The sequence below is a fragment of the Bos taurus genome, chromosome 28 (assembly GCF_002263795.3).
Source record: "Bos taurus isolate L1 Dominette 01449 registration number 42190680 breed Hereford chromosome 28, ARS-UCD2.0, whole genome shotgun sequence".
In the NCBI taxonomy this organism is placed as follows: domain Eukaryota; kingdom Metazoa; phylum Chordata; class Mammalia; order Artiodactyla; family Bovidae; genus Bos; species Bos taurus.
The window spans coordinates 6,994,851-7,019,040 of NC_037355.1; the positions used below are offsets into that span (position 1 = coordinate 6,994,851).

The following is a 24,190-nucleotide window of genomic DNA, read 5'->3' on the forward strand; positions in this document are numbered from 1 at the left end:
GTTGGTCATTTGGAGAAGGCAGTGGTAACCCACTCCAGTACTCTTGCCTGGAAAATCCCATGGACGGAGGAGCCTGGTAGGCTGCAGACCATGGGGTCGCGAAGAGTTGGACACGACTGAGCGACTTCACTTTCACTTTTCCCTTTCATGCATTGGAGAAGGAAATGGCAACCCACTCCAGTGTTCTTGCCTGGAGAATCCCAGGGATGGGGGAGCCTGGTGGGCCGCCGTCTATGGGGTCGCACAGAGTCGGACACGACTGACACGACTTAGCAGGTTGGTCATAACTTTCCTTCCAAGGAGTAAGCGTCTTTGAATTTCATGGCTGCAATCACTGTATGCAGTGATTTTGGAGCCCCCCAAAATAAAGTCTGACACTGTTTCCACTGTTTCCCCATCTATTTCCCATGAAGTGATGGGACCAGATGCCATGATCTTCATTTTCTGAATGTTGAGTTTTAAGCCAACTTTTTCACTCTCCTCTTTCACTTTCATCAAGAGGCTCTTTAGTTCCTCTTCACTTTCTGCCATAAGGGTGGTGTCATCTGCATATCTGAGGTAATTGAGATTTCTCCCGGCAATCTTGATTCCAGCTTGTGCTTCCTCCAGCCCAGCATTTCTCTTGATGTACTCTGCATAGAAGTTAAATAAGCAGGGTGACGATACACAGCCTTGATGTACTCCTTTTCCAATTTGGAGCCAGTCTGTTGTTCCATGTCCAGTTCTAACTATTGCTTCCTGACCTGCATATAGGTTTCTCAAGAGGCAGGTCAGGTGGTCTGGTATTCCCATCTCTTTCAGAATTTTCCACAGTTTATTGTGATCCATACAGTCAAAGGCTTCTGAACCATTAGGCAGAACCAACTTGAAGACAGAGTCTGGGGTAAATGCATAGTACATTAGCATAGCTTAAGACAAACATTTCCATAAGAAAAATGCATTGGTTATCTCAAGGTTTGAGAATAGTTAACTTCCGGTGAAACCAGGTGTCATTTTGGTAACACAGTATTTTAAGAGAAACCTTTTAACTTTGTATGGAGAAGAAAAAAATATCGATAGTTTCCTCCTGCAGCTTAAGAGAGATAAAAATGTCTGACACTTGCAGCCTATTTCCTCCCTTTGGAGACCCCTGGCCTTCCTACCTGTTACCCTCTCAGGATCACACAGAGTTTACATGACTGAAGCTACGTAGCCTGCATGCATCACACCTACTCCCGAAAAAGATGTACACTGAGGAGTATCAGTGTTCCTATGGAAAGTAGCAGGGCCTCCTGATTTAAAAAGAAGTGGAGGAGGCTTCCCTGGTGTCCGGTGCTTGAGAATCCAAGCTTCCACTGCAGAGGGCATGGATTCCATCCCTGGCCAGGGAACTAATTCTGCAAGCTGGTGGTGTGGCAAAAATAAATAAATAAACATAATATTTTTTAAAGGAGTGGAGGAAGTTTGTTTTTTATTTGAAACACAAGGTGAGGGAGCACACAGGCTGATAGAGTTGAATAGAGAAAAACACTCAATGCTTAAAACTAAGGGGAAGAAGTTGAGAACTGGTACCATACCATCTCTTTGATAAGCAGAAATTGAAAGCCACAAGGAGGTGATGACCTCTTGGGTAGCAAAATGTCCTAGAGTGAAATTAATGGCAAGGGTATTTAGTAATATTTAATTATCTATCATCAAAAAAGCAAGAGAGTTCCAGAAAAACATCTATTTCTGCTTTATTGACTATGCCAAAGCCTTTGACTGTGTGGATCACAATAAACTGTGGAAAATTCTTCAAGAGATGGGAATACCAGACCACCTGACCTGCCTCTTGAGAAACCTATATGCAGGTCAGGAAGCAACAGTTAGAACTGGACATGGAACAGCAGACTGGTTCCAAATTGGAAAAGGAGTATGTCAAGGCTGTGTATTGTCACCCTGCTTATTTAACTTATATGCAGAGTACATCAAGAGAAATGCTGGGCTGGAGGAAGCACAAGCTGGAATCAAGATTGCCGGGAGAAATCTCAATAACCTCAGATATGCAGATGACACCACCCTTATGGCAGAAAGTGAACTAAAGAGCCTCTTGATGAAAGTGAAAGAGGAGAGTGAAAAAGTTGGCTTAAAGCTCAACATTCAGAAAACGAGGATCATGGCATCCAGTCCCATCACTTCATGGGAAATAGATGGGGAAACCATGGAAACAGTGAGAGACTTTATTTTGGGGGCTCCAAAATCACTGCAGATGGTGACTGCAGCCATGAAATTAAAAGACGCTTACTCCTTGGAAGGAAAGTTATCACCAACCTAGATAGCATATCAAAAAGCAGAGACATTACTTTGTCAACAAAGGTCTGTCTAGTCAAGGCTGTGGTTTTCCCAGTGGTCATGTATAGATGTAAAAGTTGGACTATAAAGAAAGCTGAGCGCCGAAGAATTGATGCTTTTGAACTGTGGTGTTGGAGAAGACTCTTGAGAGTCCCTTGGACTGCAAGGAGATCCAACCAGTCCATCCTGAAGGAGATCAGTCCTGGGTGTTCATTGGAAGGTCTGATGCTAAAGCTGAAACTCCAATACTTTGGCCACCTGATGCGAAGAGCTGACTCACTTGAAAAGACCCTGATGTTGGGAAAGATTGAGGGCAGGAGGAGAAGGGGACGACAGAGGGTGAGATGGTTGGATGGCATGACCGACTCAATGGACATGAGTTTGGGTAAACTCCAGGAGTTGGTGTTGGACAGGGAGGCCTGGCGTGCTGCAGTCCATGGGGTCGCAAAGAGTTGGACACAACTGAGCGACTGAACTGAATTATATATTTGAATTACACTTAAGATTGCAATAAATAGAAAATATATACCTAAAAGGGCTTCCCAGGTGGCACTAGGGGTAAAGAGCTTGCTTGCCAGTACAGAAGACATAAGAGATGGTGGTGTAATCCCTGTGTCATGAAGGATCCCCTGGAGAAGGGCATGGGGCCCACTCCAGTATTTTTACCTGGAGAATCCCATGGACAGAGGAGCCTGGTGGGCTACCATCCATAGGATCACAAAGAGTTGGACACAAATGAAGCAACTTCGTGTGCACACATGTACAGATAACTAAAAAACCAGCTAGGCAGATACTTATTGGACATTTTGGTTGTGACCTGTGCAGCAAAATGAGTTTGGCAGTCCAGACAAGCATGAGCACGGTGAGCTCTCCTAAAACCACAGTCAAATGAAAGGAAATGGATTACAGATTACTGTGTCTCCTACCTCAACTGGAATAGTTACATGGAATTTTTACATTTTACATTTTATAACATAAAAGAATAGCATAGCAGTTGTAGGTGTAGGCTTCTGATTTGTTCAGAGTTGCTCAAGGGAAAAAATGGAGACACTGATGTAGAGAGCAGATTTGTGGACACAGTAGGGAAATTGTGCGACAAATGGAGAATGTATCGACATAGATACAGAACCATATGTAAAATAGGTGGCTGGTGAGAATTTGCTCTCTAACACGGGGAGCCAAGCCTGATGCTCTATGATGACCTGGGGGAGGGGGGATGCAGGGAGGGGAGGGACGCTCAAGAGGGAGAGAATATGTATATAAAGGCTGATTCAAGTTGTTGTATGGCAGAAACCAACATAACATTGTAAAGCAATTTTCCTCCATTGAAAAATAAATAGAAAAATAAATAAATCCCTGCTCAGCTGGTTTCTATATTACCTGGAACATTTAGTTCATTTCTCTTAGCCTCAGTTTCCCCATTTGTAAAACTAAGTAACAATTTTGCAGAGCTTTTGCGAGTAGAAAATGAAGTGATTTATGTAAAACACTTAGCACAGTACTTGATACATAGTGCTCATAAAATGGGTAAGTTATGATGTGATGTTTATTTTATTTAGTTATTGTGTATATGGCAAAAGTTGACTGATGAAACAACACGTGGGAATATTATGCTGAAAGGTCTTCTTTAATAGATGAGATTTTTTTGGGGTTTTTGGTTTGCTTTTTGTTTGTGCTTAATTTTTACAAAGAAGGGAACGGTTTATTGACTTACTGTGGTGTCATCTCTAGGGTCCTGGGGACAAGGTCCGAGTAAGAGGCGCACAGTGCGAAGGCCACCACTAGAGGGCCTTTCCTTTGCTAGAGCAATGAGGCAGCGACCCAGGGAAGCCCTGGCTTTTTGGAGACCCAGCAGTCATGCTGTTCTTTTCGGGAGTTCTAGAGAGCAAGCGAATAACAGGAACCCTACAAAAGCAACTGGTAGGAGCCACTTCCACCAGAGATCTGGGAGCATGCAGGTGGATGTCATCAGAGATACCTGGTAGGTTCCAGGCTAGGGAAACCGGATTGCTGTAAGACCCCTGTCCACCTCTGCCATGCCACTGAATTACCCTTATGGGGGATAAAAATGACGTCATAGAGTGGAACATCCACTTTGTGACAGGAAACCAGTAGAGTGGGAGGTAAGGGCTTAACAGTAACAACAAAACCCACCTGGAATCAGCACGGAGCCTTCAGATTCCCAGCGGAGAGTGAGACCAAAGCGATGGCTGGGCCTGCGTGAATGAGATGCCCCTGAAGCCCTTAGAGTTCCTGGGCCACACAAGTCCTGTGCATCCTTTCCACAAGGATGATGGCTGGGCACCTGTGATGATGCACCATCATGAGATAAACGTCCTGGGGACCGGGTAGTCACTCAGGGATCGCCCAGCCAGTGATGCAAGAGGTATGTCATTGCTTTTAATCAAGCATCATTGGCCAGTAGCTTACAGGTGGGTCAGAGTAGGAGCGGTGAGACCAGGGCTTGCAGAGGCAAAAGCTGCAGCAGAAACCTAGGATCTGGGCCGAAATGAAGCTTGCCCTGCTTCCCAGGCAGTCGGACCTCTCAGGGCTGGGGCACCAGGGCAGGGGCAGAAGTCCCAAACCTTTGTTTTCTCGTGGCAGCCTTGCTTCTCTGGGCTTGGCATTGTCCTCAAAAGGAAAAAGAGCTGTCCAGGGGATCAGGCAGAATAACGTGCCCCCAGACTTCCAAAGAAGTTAATGCCAGCCTGGGAAAGCTTTGCTTTTTTCTGACTCCTCTCGTAAACCAATACTTCAGGATTTTGCGCAGGGAGGAGGCTAACTCCCCATCCGAAGTCAGTAGCTCCCAGTTTAAACTTGTGAACCTCCGAGGCTAAGTTCTCAGGGCCTCGCCTCCCGTGCGCTGGTCTCAGCAAAGGACAGGGGCTGCCGGGGAGCTGCGGGCCGACCCCCGCCCCGACCGGAGGCAACCCTCGGGGCCGAGCTCCGAGGGAGGAAGCCGGGCTGCGGGGCTGGGCGGGCGGCCCGGGGCGGGGGCGGAGCAGGTGAGCCCGCGGGGTGGGAGCGGGGAGTGCACTTGTACGTGACGTTGGAGTTTGCGGCAACCTCGGAGCGGGAGGCTGTGCGCGCGGGTGCGGAGTGGGTGAGCGGCCGGCGACGATGCGCTCCGCGGGGCGGCCGCCGCAGTGAGCCCTGCGCGGCGACGGGAGCCCGGCCGGCGGCCCCGGGAGGCAGGGCCGGGGCGGCCAGCAGCTCGCGCTCCTCCCCGGAGGAGGCCAACGGGCCCGCGAGGCGCGCTCCAGCCGGCCCCAGGATGTAGGCGATCGGCGGCGGCGCTCCTGCAGGCTGACGGCTCATCATGAAGAAGCACTCGGCCCGGGTGGCCCCGCTCAGCGCCTGCAACAGTCCGGTCCTGACCCTCACCAAAGTGGAAGGTAACGGACCGGGTCGGCGGGGCCTGGAGCGGGGATCCTCGCACCCTGTTACCTATGCCCCTGGGGCAGCGCCGCGCGCCTCCGGAGGTGGCGGCTCGGTCGCCCGGCTGCCACGAGAGGCTGCGGGGAGGGAGTCGCGGGCTGCCCACCCGGCTGCCTCCTGTCCCGCACTTCAGCTCCTTCGAGGCCTGTCCGGAGTCCCCTGGGTTGGGAGCGTCACCCCACCTCACCTCATCCCGCCCCCAGGCAGACCAGAGGCATAGCTCAGAGAAGGCTGGCTGCCTCAGGCGAGACATCCCGCCCAGCGCTCTGAGCCTTCCCCAGCCCACAAGCCAAGCGATGCCCCGCTCCGTGGCAGGGCCAGCAGGTGAGCGAAAAGCCACCAGCAGCCTGGAAAACGTTTCTTTCCCCCTACTCAGGGGATTTGAGGCAGAGACCCATAGCGGCTCCGGAGAGCAACCTTACTCAGACCCAGTGGGCACTCGGCTGGAGTAAAGAGGACCTTGCCTTTTTATGGGGAAAGGAGGAAAAGCAGAGGGAGACAGCCTCAGCCCCCAACTCCTCCTCCCAGGAGGCCAATGTGGACTGGCTGAGTCTCCTTAGGCCAGGTGAGGGCTGCGAAGGGACCGTCAGTGGGTTGAGGAAAGCAGACCCCTTGTTCTAGACTAAGGATCCCAGTGCGAACCTGGCTTCTGCTATTTCCCTGTGACTGGATCTTGGAGCTGGGACCTCTATGTGATGGTTTCTGAGGATCCTGTATTCCCTCCCGAGCTCTTGTTTGTTACTAGGAGAGAGGGAATCTGAGAGGGAGAGGAGGCTGGCAGGGCACCTGCCAGTAGTCATCCTAGTACCGTTGCCCCCATACTAGAGAGGAGGCCTCTGAGGCCCAGAAGGGTGGATGGACTTGTCCAAGATCCACAGTGGTAGGTGGAGAAGCAGGAATGGAATCTCAGCTGTTGGAACCAAAAGCCATGCTTTTCAGAACATCACTTTGCACTAACCTGCAACTCAACAATTTCTTACATTCTATATATTTCTTAATACTTAACTATTTCTCCTTTCCTACCTTTAGAAGATTGTTGGGATTTTTTGTTCGTTTGTTTTTTCCTGCACATGGCTGTCTCTCCCTTCCCCCATCCCAATATTAGGAAAGACTTGGTATGAGTGACCCACACCTGAATTTAGTGCATGTGCTACGTCTGGGGGCGGGGGGGGTGTGGAGAGAACGCGTTAGTCACGCAATCGTGTCCTACTCTTTTAGACCCAATGGCCTGTAGCCCGCCAGACTCCTCTGTCCATAGGATTCTCCAGGCAAGAATACTGGAGTGGGTAGCCATTCACCATTGCATATTCAAGTCTTCCTGAGGATCTTGCCCAGAGGTATAAGTAAGTTGGGGAGGGGAAGAGTTGGATATTTGTGTCCCTTGGGGAAGCTGGAAGTGTCTTCTTGTTCGTGGGGTCTTCATGGGAAGTACCTCTGTCTTCACTGATGAAGTCAAATCGGTCGGCCCTGCTCTTTAGTTATGGGGTACCTCCCCAGGCAGCCCCCAGCCCACTTTGGGCAGGACACCTCCCAGGAGGCACGCAGAAGCAGGCTGGGCATGAATGGAGAGGCCTCCAGAGCTGGGCACTGTGACCTCAGAGGTACTTCAGAGGGCAAGGGTGACTTGCCAGGCCCAGGCCCCCCTCCAGCCAGGCCTAGGGTTGGCCTCCAAGGAGTGAAAATGGGGATTCCCTCCCCCAAGTCCCTTAGGGCTGCCTCCAGGTGAGCCTTGAGCCTACTCTTCACATGGATCGCCTAGCAGAGCCCAGGGTTTGCTTTCTTAATAACATTTGCACATACATGTCTGTGGCTAATGGGAAGTATATTAAACTAAGAATTGGGCAGCTCAGGGGATTAGACTCCCCCCTTGCAGTGTATAAATCATAAACACTGAGCCTCAGTTTCCTCGACTGTGGAACAGAACTAACAATCTACCTCAGGGGACTTTGGGAAATGAATGCATTCAGGTCAGTAGGTAGGTAGGTGACAGTACCTGGCTGGCACATGCCTGGCACACAGTAGGTGCTTAATAAATGTCTGGCAATCCTCCAGCCACAGACTGTCTCACACCTTTGGTGAACCTTCTTGCTGCTCTCAAAAAGAGTACATGTGTGGGGTATCTAGATGTTTTTGGAAGTATCCGGAAGCATCTGCAGAGTTCCAGTGATACTAGAAGACCTCCAGTTGCCTTTTTGTATGGGATACCTGTGTGTGTGTCAGAGAAAGTCTGCAGGGCAGAGCTAATTAAACCTGCCCTGCGTATGCCTAGACTCTCATGTAGCTCTTTCTGTCTGTCTGCTTCTCTTCCTTTGGTATTTGTGTTCAATTTGGCTTGGGGTCTATTTTTTGAAACCATTTGCATCTTGTGTGCTAGTTTTGGAAGTGTTGAATCATTTTGTTTTGCCTTGGATGCACAGGATAAGGTGGTCCCCCTACTGTGGCTGTCTCTGTGTGGATGGCAGACAGGCTCCAGTGATGGAAGGCAGTTAGCAAAGAATATTTATTAGCTTGTGTGGTATGTCTTCTAAGGGGAGGCAAGAAAGCCCCAGCATGTGGTACATATAAAACCAAAATAGAAAATACAACTCTTGGTGGAACTGGATGGTGGACAAGATGACTTCATTTACTCAACAAATACCTCCTCTGATCCTGCTCGGTGTCCCTGGAAGTGCAAATAGGAGCAATGACACTTCATTCTTTGAAGGAGGTGGTAAATTCTGGTTCAGAACTGAGGACAGAGAATTGCAGGGACACTGATAACTGGATAATCTGAGGAGGGGGAGGGGAAGGATTCCTGAGGAGGAGGAAGAGGCCTTCCTGAGGAGGAGGAGGAGAAGGGGGAGGCTTTCCTGAGGAGGAGGAGGGGGAGGAGGAGGAGGAGAAGGGGGGGGCCTTCCTGAGGAGGAAGAGGAGGCCTTCCTGAGGAGGAGAAGGGGGAGGAGGAGGGGGAGGAGGAGGAGGCCTTGCTAAGGATGGGGAGGAGGCCTTCCTGAGGAGAATGGGGTGGAGGAGGGGGAGGAGGCCTTCCTGAAGAGGAGGAAGAGGCCTTCCTGGGGAGGAGGAGGAAGGGGGAGGAGGTGGAGGCCTTCCTGAGGAGGAAGAAAAGAAGGAGAGGGAGGCCTTTCTGAGGAGGGGGAAGAGGCCTTCCTGAGGAGGGGGAAGGGGAGGAGGAAGCCTTCCTGGGAAAGAGGATGAGGAGGAGGAGGTCTGCCTGAGGAGGAGGAGGAGGCCTTCCTGAGGGGGAGATTTTTCTGTGGAGGAAGCCTTCTGAGGTAGAGTCCTTGCAATTGAAGTGAGAAAACCTGTCAGGCAGGGAGGGAGGGGAGGCTGGTTCAGGCAGAGGGAAGGGTAAGTGCACAGGTCCTGCCAGAAAGCGTGAGAAGGGGACTGCGCCTGGGCTCTAGGAGGAGTTGCGTCTTGAAAAGGGACTTCAGCCAGGTTGATGGCATCTCTCCTGTCTGACGGCACACCTTGTTTTTTTTCATCTTCCTTTCCTGGCGTTCCCCCTGGACCCAGACACTGGATATTGATCAGTAACGCATCTTTACTTGGATCATCTGTATTCACAACCAACTAACTCATGTTTAATAAAATTGCATTCAGTAGGAATTAATGGCTGAGAACAGGACAATGAACTCCCCCAGGAGGCCGCCATGGCCTGTGGACTGGATTTGGGGCCTACCTCTCCTGCTGAAGCAAGTGACTTTGGCTTGATGATTAAAGCTCTCTGGGAGTCAGTTCTTTTGAATGGAAATGAGGGTGATGATCTGTCTCCAGTAATAATGAGAGTAATAGTTTCCTGCTAATGAGTGTTATGATAGGTTGCAGGTACTTTGCTTGGGGAGATGGCTACATAATCTCTTTGCCTTCTAAAGGAAGGAAGCATTATTACTGCACTTTACAGACGAGGAAACTGAGGCATCAGGGATTCACTCATAGAAGCTGTGCAATGAGAAATCAAGGGTACTGTCAATTCCCTGGTAGTCCAGTGTTAAGAATTTGTGCTTCCACCGCAGAAGGCCTGGATTCAATCCCTGGTCAGGGAACTGAGATCTTGTAAGCTGCAGCATGGCCAATAAAAAATTTTAGATAAAATTCTATTAGAAAAAAAGGAAGAAGCAAGGGTGCCGGGCTACACAGGCATATTTGCCTAGCGCTTTGTAAGTGCTCAGTACCTATCTCCTCCCGTCACAGTGTGACTAGGAGGTCTGGACCACTGCTGTGGCTCCCAGGGCCCACTGCTGTTGCTATTACTACTGCCTCTGCTTCAGGGCGCTCAGCCTGTCTCAGCCTCCCCCAGCCTCGAGCTGGCTCCTTTGTTTATTCATTTATGACTGTGTTAGGTGTTTCTTGCAGACCGGGGCTTCTTGCTGTGGTATGTTGCCCTGAGGCATGTGGGATCCTAGTTTTCCAACCAGGGATCGAACCCATGTCTCATGCATTGGAAGGTGGATTCTTAACCTCTAGACCACAAGGGAAGTCCCTCTGTTTTTTGGTTTTTAAAAGATGGTTTCATTTATTTTACTTTTTGGCTGTGCTGAGTCTTTGTTGATTCTAAGGTTTTTTCCTAGTTGCGATACGCGGGCTTCTCTTTGCGGTGACTTTTCTGGTTGTGGAGCCTGGGCTTTAGGGCATGTGGCTTCAGTGGTTATGTCTCTTGGGCTCTGGAGCCCAGGCTTAATAGTTGTGGCACACGGGCCTTGTTACTCCATGGCGTGTGTGATCTTCCCAGATCAGGGATCGAACCCGTGTCTCCCGCATTGGCAAGCTGATTTTTTATCACTGAGCCACCAGGGAAGCCACTTCCTTTGTTTTTATTAAAGGAATAAGACTGTTATTCGGGGACGTGCAGCCCTGAGGGTCAACCTTAGAAACCTCTTGTCTTGAGAAGTGTACTGCCAAAGGATTCCCATGCCCAAAATGTCTCCTAGGTTGCATCGCTCTAGGCCTAAAACCTCAAGGACAAAAATCACTCCGGTATTGATCCAGTGTGTTACCTAATATGTGCAAGAGAAGGAACCAGATATTACTGGGGATGCTAAGAGGAGCCAGTTATAATTCTTGACCCAAACAAGTGAGAAATGTCGCAAAGAAATATTGCATGTTGGAAGGTAATTTTTTTTTTGGTCGGGCCCACTGCATGTGGGATCTTGGTTCCTCCACTGGGGATGGAGCCTGGGCCCTCTACATTGGAAGCCCAGAGCCTTAACCACTGGACTGCCAGGGAAATCCCTGGAGCTCACTTGCGGCTGGGACACGGATAGCCACTCCTGTCACTCTTACCCTTGCGTTGTCAAAATGACATAATCTAACAGGACACTATTTCCTGCTGAGCCTGATGTGGTCTCAGCACCCTTCTCATCACTGAACTCCAGGTGATGATTGTGTTTCCTTTCAAACTGGTCTTCTGGGAGCATGATCGCAGCATCACGGTAGAGGCCACGCCTCTGCCCTCTGGTGTCATCGTGTGCTATGCTTGGTTGCTCAGTTAGGTCCAACTCTTTGCGACCCCCATTGACTGTAGCCTGCCAGGCTCCTCTGTCCATGGGATTCTCCAGGCAAGAATACTGGAGTGGGTTGCCATGCCCCTCCTCCAGGGAATCTTCCCAACCCAGGGTCTGAACCCAGGTCTCCTGCATTACAGGCAGATTCTTTACTGTCCAAGCCACCAGGGAAGCCTAATAATACTAGAGTGGGTTGCCATTCCCTCCTACAGGGGATCTTCCCAACCCAGGGATCAAACCCAGGTCTCCTGCATTGCAGGCAGATTCTTTACCATATGAGCCACTAATGAAACCCTGGTGTCTTAGGGGAAAGGTAAGAACATGGGCTTCCAGGCAGGGTAGCCCTGCAGACCAAGATGCAGAGTTAGGAGAGGGTAGCATTTGGCAGAGACCTGTGGGAGTCTGGTGGGGACAGAGCTTACATTATTTGAAGAAGTCAGGGGAAGAAGGTCCAAGGTCAAGGCTGGCCACAGGCAAACTTGGAGGGCCTCTCGAATTCTGGGCCTGGGAGAGTAGACTGAAACTAGTAGGAAGCGGGAGGTGTGGAAGAAGAGAAGGGAGACACTGTCTGAGTCTGGGATACATGGCTCTGATGTTCAGAATGAACCATGAAGGTGATTTCACCAATCACAATAAATATTTATAAAGGAATTAGAGTAGAATCAAAAACAGTCAAGTATATCACAGACAGAGTTGAAGTTGGAGGGCAGAAAGGGAGTCATCCAAGAGGACTCTAAAGATGAAGATGCTTTAAATTCCCCGGCAGTCCAGTGGTTAGGACCCTGCACTTCCACTTCAGAGGCACAGGTTCGATCCCTGGTCAGGGAACTACGATCCTGCAAGTTGAGTGACATGGCTCCCCCTAAAAAAGTTAAATAAAAATAAATGAAGATTAAGATGTCATTGGCAGTCACAGCTGGGGAGACAGGGGACGCGTCACATTTAGACAAGATGAGAGTGGGGCCTTGGCAGTGCCTTTGAGTGCAGGTGTTTGCGTGTAGGAGGCAAGAACCCGGGAGAAAGAGGTGGTGAAGGCCGAGTGACAAATCAGGTTGGAGATGGCACTGTGGGGATGAACGGGCTGGCCCAGAAGCCTGCTGGCCACAGACATTGGGAAGATGGAAGAGGCAGAACCCAGATCAAAGGGCGTCATGGAAATCCCAGGAAGAAAACCAAGAATGAGAAATTGTGCTGCAGTATCAGACAGGGCCAAAGGAAGCAGGTTTTGTTTTGTGTTTTGACCTCACTGTTCAGTTTGTGGAACTAAAACCCTCGCCCTTGACAGTGAGAACAAGGTCCTAACCTCTGGACCCCACGACACAGTTTTATAGAAACAATTTTGCTGCTCCACAGACCAGATTGCAAGGGGTGAATGTTTGGCAAAGGAGAAGAAAAGCAGAGGCCAGTAAAGGTATTGGTCAGTAGGAGAGGTGAGGGGAGTTAGGTTCTCTTTAAGGGGAAGGGGAGAGATTTGGGGAGATCTGGTCAAAGTGTTAGTCATTCACTTGTGTCCGACTCTTTGCAATGCCATGGACTGACAATAACCTGTCAGGCTCCATTGTCCATGAAATTCTCGAGGCAAGAATACTGGAGTGGGTAGCCATTCCTTTCTGCAGGGCATCTTCCCAGGCCAGGGATCGAACCTGCATCTTCTGGTTGGCAAGCAGATTTGTTATCACTGAGTTACCTGGGAAGCCCTAGGGAGAGCTGATGTTTCTGTAAATCAGAGGAAGGAGTCTAGTGCTGGGGCAGGTCTGGAGTTGCCCCAGGAGAGTGTGATTGAGGCAGCAGAGACCAGAGGCAGAGGGGCTTGGGAGGACAGACCAGGCCAGAGAAGGGATGGTTAGCCTGGCGAGAAGGGAAGAGATGAGATCAAAGACCTCAGAAATGTCGGCTGCTGGGGAGAGAAGCCGAGGACCTGAGCTGATGACTTGGATCTTCTCTGTAATGTATGAAGTGGCACCATCTGCCAGAAATGATGGATGGAGATGAAGGCTCGCAGAGGTGAGAAAGGGTTCGGAGGAGCTGTGTGGGAGAGCCCAGGAGAGATATAACTCTTAAAAGCCTTTTTGGCAAGTGATCCATTCTCACTGGTTAAGACACTGTGTCACTGAAGGGGAGTGTGGAGGAAGAACGCCCTGTGGGCACAGGATGCTGGCATTTCATGTCCTGCTTCCCTACTAACTAATTCTCACCTCCTGGAACCTGGGCTTCTCTTTTCTGAAAAGAAAGGGGATTAAAGTAGAGCTTCCATGGCTGTTTCAGCAGAAAGAGTCTATGAGTCTAGTAAGTAGCTTACTCATTAGCAGGGACTGGTTTATCTAATGAAATCTCTTTACTATCAGAGAGCTGATAGAGACTGAGGGAACATGACCCAGGGAAAGTCAGAAATTTGACCTGTGTGTGTGTGTGTGTGTGTGTGTGTGTGTGCATGTGTCTTCATAGAGGAAGTAGTGCAGGCATGCTCAGTCCTGTCTGACTGTTTTGTGACCTCATGGACTCTAGCCCGCCAGGCTTCTCTGTCATGGGATTCTCCAGGCAAAAACACTGGTGTGGGTTGTCATTTCCTACTCCAGGGGATCTTTCTGACCCAGGGATCGAACCTGAGTCACTTGTGCCTCCTGAACTGGCGTGTGGATTCTTTACAACTGCACTATCTGGGAAGCCCCTTGTGTGTGTGCGTGCATGTGTGTGTATATGTGTGCTTGTATGTATGTGTGTGTTCTTGTGTGTTTGTGCATGCTTGTATTTATGTATATGTGTGTACATGTGTGTGTGTGTGTGTGTGTGTGTTTCAGGGGTGGGATTTGGCATCTGGGCAGGAAGAGGAAGAAAAGTTAAATGAGTACTTAGATTCTATGAATCTTCAGCAGCAGGAAAGCAATGGACTCCAGACAATAACCCCCCATGATGGGGGTACAGAAAGAGGTCTAGAAAGACCCCAAAGAGGAGTGTGCAAATTTCCAACTTTGCCTGGAGCTGGCCTGGATGTTTCCGCATCAAAGCCTCTCTGCCTGGGATGCGCTCAGCCCATCACCCTCAGCCCAGGCAGAGGGTGGAGCGAAGCCAGGGAGGACTTTTGATACCTTAAGCTGACCGCACGTGGGTCCTTGAACAAGCACCCTCAGTCCTGCCTTAGAGATGGATGTTTTATGACTCTGCTGAGAACCAGATGTTCTAGAAGACAGTGCTTTGTGCATCAAGATGAGTTGTGTAACCACCTAGGCCACCAGTTAAAATATCACCCTGTTTCCCTGCTCCCCTTCGGAGGGAGAGACTCCATGTACCCCTTCTTTCCTGGGGGGCTGTGCTGCACACAGTCTGCCTTCCTATAACCCCCGTCTCCCTGTGAGGCACAACAGCCTGAATCCCACCACACAGACTTGAGAGAAGAGGAGTGTGTACATAAGTTGGTATTTGTGTGCGGGTCCCAGCAGTGCAGGAATATCCCCCGATCTTTCTGGGGTGAGTGCCTGCTGTGAACAGAGGTATGATGTGCCTGGGCAGGCGGTGGAACCCTGGAGGCTAACAGGCCACGACTGGCAGGTGTGGGGATTAAAACTGATCCCTTCCAGACCAGGTGTCTTCAGACCACAGATCCAAACAGGCCCTTGCTCCCCTCCCAAGGTGGCCTCTTCCCTCCCCCAAGGCGCTAAGGGCATTATCTCAAGCTTACCCATATCCACTCACCTTCTCAGAAGTCATGTTTGCTTTGAGCTGTGAACATTCCAGAATTGTTTTAAACCCACTGCAAGAGGCAGTGTGGTTTGGATATTGGGAGTTACTTGGGGACCTCTAAGAATGTGAGGAGTGGGGCGGAAAGGCCAGTACTAGTGTCTGTTTTTGGAGGTGGTGATGATGGCTGGGGAGCAGGCCAGATTTGGGGCTGATTCAGACTAGCGCTGCAGCCAGGTAGAACTTCCAGTGAAGTTCCTTCTGCCAAGCGGCTCCACCCCCTTTTAAAAAGCAGCCTTCCTTCACCTCCCAGTTCTGTATCCACACCAGGGAAATAATTTTGTTTTTTAAAAACAACTTTGCAACTGCCATGTTGTCATCTATCTCTGCATGTTAATCTCCAGGAATTACAGCAACTAAGTCGCTTCAGTCGTGTCCGACTCTGCAACCCCTTAGACAGCAGCCCACCAGGCTCCCCCATCCCTGGGATTCTCCAGGCAAGAACACTGGAGTGGGCTGCCATTTCCTTCTCCAGTGCGTGAAAGTGAAGTCGCTCAGTCGTGTCCAACCCTTAGCGACCCCATGGACTTCAGCCTACCAGGCTCCTCCGCCCATGGGATTTTCCAGGCAAAAGTACTGGAGTGGGGTACTATTGCCTTCTCCAAATTACAGCAAATGCTTAAGCAATTCAGGGAAGTACCTGGTATTTCTAATGTAGTCATTCATGGCAGTTATTTTTTTCTTTTATTTTTTTAAATAAATCTTGTATTTTAGAGTTGTTGTTGTTTAGTTGCTAAGTCATGTCTGACTCTTTTGCGACCCTATGGACTATAGCCTGCCCGGCTCCTCTCTCCAGGGATTTTTCAGGCAAGAACACTGGAGTGGGTTGCCATTTCCTTCTCCAGGAGACCTTCCCAACCCAGGGATCAGACACATGTCTCCTGCATTGCAGATGGATTTTTTACCACTGAGCCACCAGAGATGCCCTATTTTAGAATAGTTTAGATTTACAGAAAAGTTGCAGAGATAGTACAGAGTTCTTAAATACTTCACATCCAATTTCTTCTATTGTTAACATCTTCTATTAGTATGGTACATTTATCACAATTAATGAGCCAACATTGATGCATTATTATTAACAAAAATTCATATTTATTCATATTTCTTTGGTTCTTTGCTAATTGCTAAGTCACTTCAGTCGTGTCCGACTCTGTGTGACCCCATAGACGGCAGCCCACCAGGCTTCCCCGTCCCAGGGATTCTCCAGGCAAGAACACTGGAGTGGGTTGCCATTTCCTTCTCCAATGCATGAAAGTGAAAAGTGAAAGTGAAGCCGCTCAGTCGTGTCCGACCCTCAGCGACCCCATGGACTGCAGACTTCCAGGCTCCTCCATCTATGGGATTTTCCAGGCAAGAGTACTGGAGTGGGGTGCCATTGCCTTCTCCGTCTTTGGTTCTTACCCACCATCTTTTTCTGTTCTAGGATGCTGTCTAGCATGCCATATCACATGCCTCTTCAGTCTTCTCTTGGTTACGATATGGCGGCATTTCTTCTAAGAGGTTATCACAATAAATACTCATCCACAGCTTGTCACCACTTCCTGCACAGTGACAGCTCTCGGTCTGTGCCTCACACCTTCACAAACACAGTGCACTCCCTGCTGTAACACCCTCAGGCCAGTCTGCTCAGGCTGCCATGACAAAGTACCACCGCCTGGATGACTTAATAGACTATTTTCTCACTGTTCTGCAGGCTGGAAGTCCAAGATCAGTTTCAGTTTTAGTTCAGTCGCTCAGTCGTGTCCGACTCTTTGCAACCCCATGGACCACAGCACACCAGGCCTCCCTGTCTATCACCAACTCCTGGAGTCTACCCAAACCCATGTCCATTGAGTCGGTCATACCATCCAACCATCTCATCCTCCATCGTCCCCTTCTCCTCCTGCCCTCAGTATTTCCCAGCAACAGGGTCTTTTCTAATGAGTCACCTCTTCGCACCAGGTGGCCAAAATATTGGAGTTTCATCTTCAACATCAGTCCTTCCAATGAACACCCAGGACTGATCTCCTTTAGGATGGACTGGTTGGATCTCCTTGCAGTCCAAGGGACTCTCAAGAGTCTTCTCTAACACCACAGTTCAAAAGCATCAATTCTTCGGCACTCAGCTTTCTTTATAGTCCAACTCTCACATCCATACATGACCACTGAAAAAACCATAGCCTTGACTAGATGGACCTTTGTTGACAAAATAATGTCTCTGCTTTTATGCTGTCTAGGTTGGTGATAACTTTCCTTCCAAGGAGTAAGCGTCTTTTAATTTCATGGCTGCAATCACCAAGATCAAGTTGTATGCAAAGTTGGCTTCTGGTGGAGGTGCTCTTCCTGGCTTATAGACAGCCACTTCTTTGCTGTGTCCTCATGCAGCTCCTCTCTATGTCCACAGGAAGAGCTCCCTGCTGTCTCTCTTCCCATAAGGCCACCAACCCTATCAGATCAGGGCCCCACCCTATGACCTTAGAGGCTTCAACTGCAAATGCAGCCGTTGGAGGTTACAGTCTTAATGTATAAATTGAAGGAGGACATAGCCATTCAGCTCACAAAAGTCTTCATTTCATGTTGGTGAACCCCAACCCAGAGTTCCATACACACTCAGGATGCTCCAAATGTAAAAAGAGAGTCTGTCCTTTTGAAAACTTAAAGCCCCTCTTTAGTGATCGGCAGATGTGACCAGGGTGGTCAGCACCAATCACTTCCAAAGGGAAGAATAAGGATGCTGTACATTCCTCTGGATGCTTTGGGGTCAGATGGATGCTTGGAACTGCATTCAGCCCCTCACTACTCTGTGACCTTGAGAGACTAACTGTGAGACCCTCAGCTGTCCCACAAAAGAAGAACAGTCATATTTTGCCAACATTAAGGCAAGTTTTGAAAAAAGCTGTGTAATCTCCTGGCAGAGAGCATATACGCTGTATGCTTAACTGTCACTTGGGGAATTCCCTGGGGGTCCAGTGGTTAGGACTTTATGTTTTCACTGCCAAGGGCCTTGGTTCAATTCCCTGGTTGGGGAACTAAGATCCTACAAGCAGTGCAATGGCAGGACCATGCAGTCTAAAAAAAATAAAAAAAAAAAAAAAACAAAACTCGTCACTTGCCCTTTGCTTCCCCGTGCCCTCTTCTTCTCCCTTACTCAGGGTCAGCTTTCATTATCTGTGGAGTCCATCTTTCCCGGGGCCCATTGCCAGACACAAGTGTGACTGAGCCTTCATCATGCATGAATAATGGGAATATTTTCTGACCCAAAGGCCAGGAATACAAACAGAAGTTTGACAAGTGCAGGTGGGCATCATCCATCAGGATATGTGACATCAGGATTGCTTTGGGGACACCCAGGGTCCGGGGTGGCCTTACACATATGGCAGCCTTTTCTTCCCTTCCCGCGAAACCATGTCTTAAATGAAACAGTCACACGTAAATTCACTGAGCAAGTATTTAATGAGCAGATGAGGTAAACAAAACCGAAACTGCATTTTGGGGAGATGGATTACACTTGCAAGTGGCCATAAACAAAAGCTTTCTTCCAAGCTCCTGATTTTATAAAAGCTGTTTCATTGGATGACCAGGCCCTGAAAGGATATATGCGTCAGTGATCAGCAAATGGGGAAATCGCTCATCAAGCCCTCTTCCCTGGGCAATCCAGAAAAAGAAAAGGGTGGGGGCTCTGTTCCCAGAGCAGCCATCAATTGTGTCTTATGTGGGTCAATTTGGAGACATTGACCCATCTACAACGTGGATACCGTAAACCCCAACACTTGGATGGACAAGCTCCCCTAGGAAAGAGTGTGTGTCTGCCTTATGCCTCACAGCTAGCTAGCAGCAGCTAAGTCGCTTCAGTCGTGTCTGACTCTGTGCGATTCTCCAGGCAAGAACACTGGAGTGGGTTGCCATTTCCTTCTCCAATGCATGAAAGTGAAAAGTGAAAGTGAAGTCGCTCAGTCGTGTCCGACTCCTAGCAACCCCGTGGACTGCAGCTTACCAGGCTCCTCCATCCATGGGACTTTCCAGGCAAGAGTACTGGAGTGGAGTGCCATTGCCTTCTCCAATGCCTCACAGTACATTTCAATAAATTGGCTAAAACTTTAGTCCATCTAAGAGAAACAAAAACATATCTGTACAAAGACTTAAAGTAAGTCCCCAACATACAAACAAGTTCTGTTCTGAGAGTGCATTCTTAAGTCTGATTTCTGCCTAAGTCTAACAAAGTAAGCCCAGGTACCCAACTAACACAATCTGCTATGTTGTACTGTACTGTAATAGGCTTATAATACTTTTCACACAATACATAAAAACAAACAAAAAATAAAACATTTTAACTTTCCAGTGCAATACCCTGAAAAGCACAGTAGTACAGTATGACAGCTGGCATACAGGGTCTGGCATCAAGTGAACAGGCAAGAAGAGGTACTGCCTGGAGGAGGCAGTGGAGATGGGAGATGGTAGAGCTGAAAGATCATCAGCAATAGGAGACAGAGGGCAAGCTGCAATGTCTCTCACTCCTGGCACTGATGGAATGCACGTTCACATCTTTGAAAGTTTACAACTTGCGGGTTCATGTGTAGGGGACTTACTGTATATATGAGTGTTCATAGCAGCGTTATTCACAGTAGCCAAAGAACGAGAAACTGTACCCTTGTCCATCAACTGATAACTGGATAAGCAAAATTTAGACTAGCCATTTGCCCTACTATCCAGTTATAAAAAGAATGAACTCCTGACGCATGCCGTGAGTGCCATGGAGGAACCTCAAATACATTATGCTGAGTAAAAACTCAGATGAAAAAGTCGACAAATTTCTATGAAAAAACCAGAGTAGGCAAATCTGTAGTGATAGAAGATTTGTGGTTGCCTGGGATGGGGGCAGGGGGCTGGGGAGGGACTTCAGAGCACTCATGAGGACCCATTTTGAGATCATGGAAGTGTTCTAAGACTGGATGGGGTGATAGATTCACGATTCTGTAGATTTACTAAGAATTGTGAATTGCACTTCTGAAACAAGTGAATTTTGCAGTTAGGAAAATTAGCCCTCAAAAAAAACTTTGAAAAATTAACCGTGTAGGTCTTACTGATGGAGGTGTCATGGGGCAGTCTCTTCTCCTGTTCTCTTCAGGATGATAACCCCTCCGCTTCCAGGAGCCTGGGACCAGGCCAGCCCGTGGATTATCCTTGAGTCCAGCTCTGAGTCCCTTCTCCTTAAGACAGTGACTCTTGCACTTTGTAAGTGCAGAACTTCCTGCCTACTTCTTCAGAGAAAGAGTCAACAAGGGTCTGCTTTTTCTGCTGCTGCTGCTGCTAAGTCGCATCAGTCGTGTCCGACTCTGTGCGACCCCATAGACGGCAGCCCACCAGGCTCCGCGGTCCCTGGGATTCTCCAGGCAAGAACACTGGAGTGGGTTGCCATTTCCTTCTCCAATGCATGAAAGTGAAAAGTGAAAGTGAAGTCACTCAGTCGTGTCCGACTCTTAGCGACCCCATGGACTGCAGCCTACCAGGCTCCTCCATCCATGGGATTTCCCAGTACTGGAGTGGGGTGCCATTGCCTTCTTCGCTGCTTTTTCTAGGGGACCTCAAAAAAGAAATATTTGTGTTCTGTCTTTCTCTTTTTTGGCTGTGCCTGGTCTTTGTTACAGCACGTGGACATTTCTCTAGTTGTAGAACACGACCTCTAGAGCCCGCGGGCTCAGTAGTTGTCAAGCAGAAGGCCAGTGGGATCTTAGTTCCCTGACCAGGGATTGAACCCACATCCCCTGCATTGGAAGGTGGGGTCTTAACCACTGGACCACTAGAGAAGTCACCATTTGTGTTCTCTCAGAGGCTTGGAAGAGCCAATTTGTGGGAATTTGAATTTGAAGTGAGTGATTTTCCAATTATTCTTGCTTTCTTGTTGGAGAAATGACTTTCACTAACTAAACCTAAAAGGCCCTCAATTCATAATTTTCTCAGCAAAAAAACAATGGACACCTCATGGGACAGAGGACTTGCCTGGGTCCCAGAATGAGTTAGCCACTAAACCAGACCTCCAAGAGTTTCCTCCTGCTAGGTAGGGACACAGCCTCTAGTTACTGCTTGACTGAAGAGTACAAATTTTTCTAGATCCCTTGTAAGAGAGAAGTATCAGATGTAATTTTGCAGGTAGGACTAATGTCTGGTTCCAGCAAATTGCATGACACTGAACACTGGCTCAAACAGTAAAGAGTCCACCTGCAGTGCAGGAGACCTGGGTTCAATCCCTGGGTCGAGAAGATGCCCGGGAGAAGGGACTGGCAACCTACTCTGTTAATTGATTATAATATATAATATTGTAATAATTATTGGCTTCCCAAGTGATGTTAGTGGTAAAGAACCTACCTATCAATGCAGGAGACTGAAGAGACATGGGTTCAACCCCTGGGTTGGGGAGACCCCTGGAGGAGGGCATGGCAACCCGCTCCAGGATTCTTACCTAGAGAATCCCATGGACAGAGGAGCCTGAAAGGCTACAGTTCATAGCATCACAAAGAGTCAGACACAACTGAAGCAACTTAGCATGGATGAACACAGCTCAGGATGGAAGTTTACACACAGGTATGGTTATATCTTAGCATGCCGTGGAGTATGCCTTGTGTGTAAGAGAACACTCTTCCTACACACACACATGCCTTTCTCCAAAATGCTCAGTGGAAGCAGCTCCAGTGACAGTAATTGGGAAACGCCCACCTGTCCCTCAGCTGCTTCAAGTGAATCAAGTGGTGTGAACAGGACGTGTAGAGACAACACAGCCAAAGGGAGATGCACGATGCCACAATGACCACATCTGTCAGTACAACCATGGGGTCAAAGTACATCATCTCCTTTGCACTGAGCCCAGAACCCTTGGCTCAAATGCAAGGTTAGGATGGCCAATTCAAGATCATAAATAGAGGGCTTGTTAGTGGGAAGGGGGTGTTGGCGAGTAAGGGTGACCTGAAGAGTATTTTAGTTGTGTCATCGTGGTCACAGGAGCTGAGACAGGATGCAGCATGAGGCTCATTCAGCCCTGATGACTTTGAGACACTCTGCAGTGCCTCTTTCAGGGGTGATAAGGAGTGACCAGAAACACTTGGTTACTTGTGTTGCTGTGACCCAGAAGTCACTGGTACAGAGGAGTCACTTGTAATTTAGGAGGGGAGAGAAAATAAACCAGAATTTCTTGCATAGGAGTATACAAGAGGATTTTGAAAGGGGAAACTGGCCCCCTCGGTGTCATTCTTCCTTTCTGAAATCTAGCATCAGTTGGACAGCTGCTGAAAATAACCTTAAGAATGGTAGCATGGGATGGGATGTGTTTGCTACCTTTCAAATACGGGAGAATAAACACATCTGCTAACCAAATTCATTGTGTCATTCTATCTTTATTCTTTAATTTTATCTGTTTGTTATGGACACTGGGGCATGTATAATGTATGTTTACTTCCTAGAAAAAGTAAATTCCAAAATCTGAATTTGCAAAAGTCTCTTCTGCTAGCCTGGCAACTTCTTCTGCCAGGGCAAGATTGGGCATTGCAGTGGCGCAAGGCAGTGGGGGATTTCAGAGCTCACCATCTTCCTCACCACTCTTGGGGCAGACCAGGTCCTGATCCTGATCTTTGCTTCTCTTGTTCTTCATCCTTTCTATCCTGCAAGACCCAAGCCAAGCTTCTGCCTCCTCTGATCTTTCTGGGATCACAGCCACACTAGTGTCGTCCTCTTCAGAGTTTGCCTTACAGTCACAATTTCTCCATTTGTAATTGTTCTGTAATTCTTTCATAGATCTGTTTTGTCACTCCCAGATAGACTGTAAGTTCCTGAAGAGCAGGATGCAATCATGTTTTAAATTTATTTATTGACCACCAAAGTTCTTGGCACAGGGCGGATGCTTCATGGTAACTTCCTAGCAGATTGAAATGCTCCTAGGATGTGTTGCAGTATATGCAGCCCTTGTGAGATTTAGAAATACGTGCTCTTATGCATCCGGTTAGATGACTTCTGGCCAAAAATACAGTATAATCCCAGTTTTGCTGGGTGTGAATGTGTGTGTGTTGTGCAAAGATACAAATTTTGCTGGGGAAAATGCAGCAAAATGTCCAGTGATATCTCTAGGTACTAAGATTCGAATATGCAGTGCATTGTTTTTATTTATGCTATGAAATACTTTTGAAATGATTCTGTAAAGAATATTTTTAGTTTACATGAGGTAGGTCTGGTTTAAAAGAAGTATTAGGAATGAGTGAGGTGATGAAATTGCTAAGTGATTTAATCACTATATGAGACTCCGAGCCATGAAATGGAAATTTTGCAATGGCTTTGAATACCTCTAATTCTTTATGGTCTATTCCAGTGTTTCCAAAAGTGTGTTCTAGGGGACCCCAGTCCTACCACAGGTATTATGTTGAAATAATATGGGAAGCACACATTCTCCAACTGCCTTTTGGAAATCCACTACATCTATTAGTCCTGTAGCAAAAGAATCTGTTTCCCAAACTTCTGATCATGGGATGCTTCTTTCTGATAATACTGTACCTGTTAATTGCATTATACTTAGGGAAACATAGTTCTATCTTATTTTTTAATAATAGAGTGCAGAATGTCTTTATTTTGCTTGTGTATTATCAATATGCCCTGGTCAAATGAGCCAGAGAGGGTAAAAAGTTGGATATAATTTCTTTAATCCAAATATATAAAGACATTTAAATAGTACAGTTTTTTAAAAGAGATATTTAATTTTACATTTTTTATGAGCTCAATTTGTTTTGTTTGTTTGGCTGTCTTGTTTTGTTTTTTCCCTTGCGGCCTGTGGAATCTTTCCCATCTGGGGATTGAACCTGCATCTTCTCCATTGGAAGGCAGAATCTTAACCACTGGACCACCAGGGAAGTCCTAACAGTACAATATTACATGATTTGGTGATTTTTCCTTCATTGTAACACCGCGTAGCATCAGCCATCACTTCATTCTTTAAGTTTTCAAACTTAATTGGCCATAATGCAAAACTGGATGAGAAAACATGTTAGGAGCCTGAATTTTTTTTCAGCCTCCTCTAGGTTCTATTCTTAAATGGCCAGTTAATACTGTGAAACTGCATTTCCTTTCTATGTGGACTTTTTTCTTTTCATCTCCATAATTGTCTTCTTGGTATGAGTTTCTGATAGTTGATGCTGGTGGTCAAGGAATCTCCCAGCCCTAACACTGCTTGAACACTCAGCAGTGACAGG

General features: G+C 47.9%; 1 protein-coding gene across 2 annotated transcripts in view; it reads left to right on the forward strand.

Moving 5' to 3' along the window:
- The window catches only part of SLC35F3 (solute carrier family 35 member F3), a 434,652-nt gene that overhangs the window by 274,117 nt on the left and 136,345 nt on the right, over positions 1-24,190 (forward strand). The window contains exon 1 of one of the 2 annotated variants that reach the window (XM_005226233.5): positions 3,970-5,705. The exons of the other annotated variant lie outside the window; for it this stretch is intronic. Within the exon in view, the coding sequence (XP_005226290.2) occupies positions 5,630-5,705 (76 nt within the window). The 5' untranslated portion in view covers positions 3,970-5,629. Of the gene's footprint in view, positions 1-3,969; positions 5,706-24,190 lie in introns of those variants that run through there. 2 annotated transcript variants of the gene reach the window in all.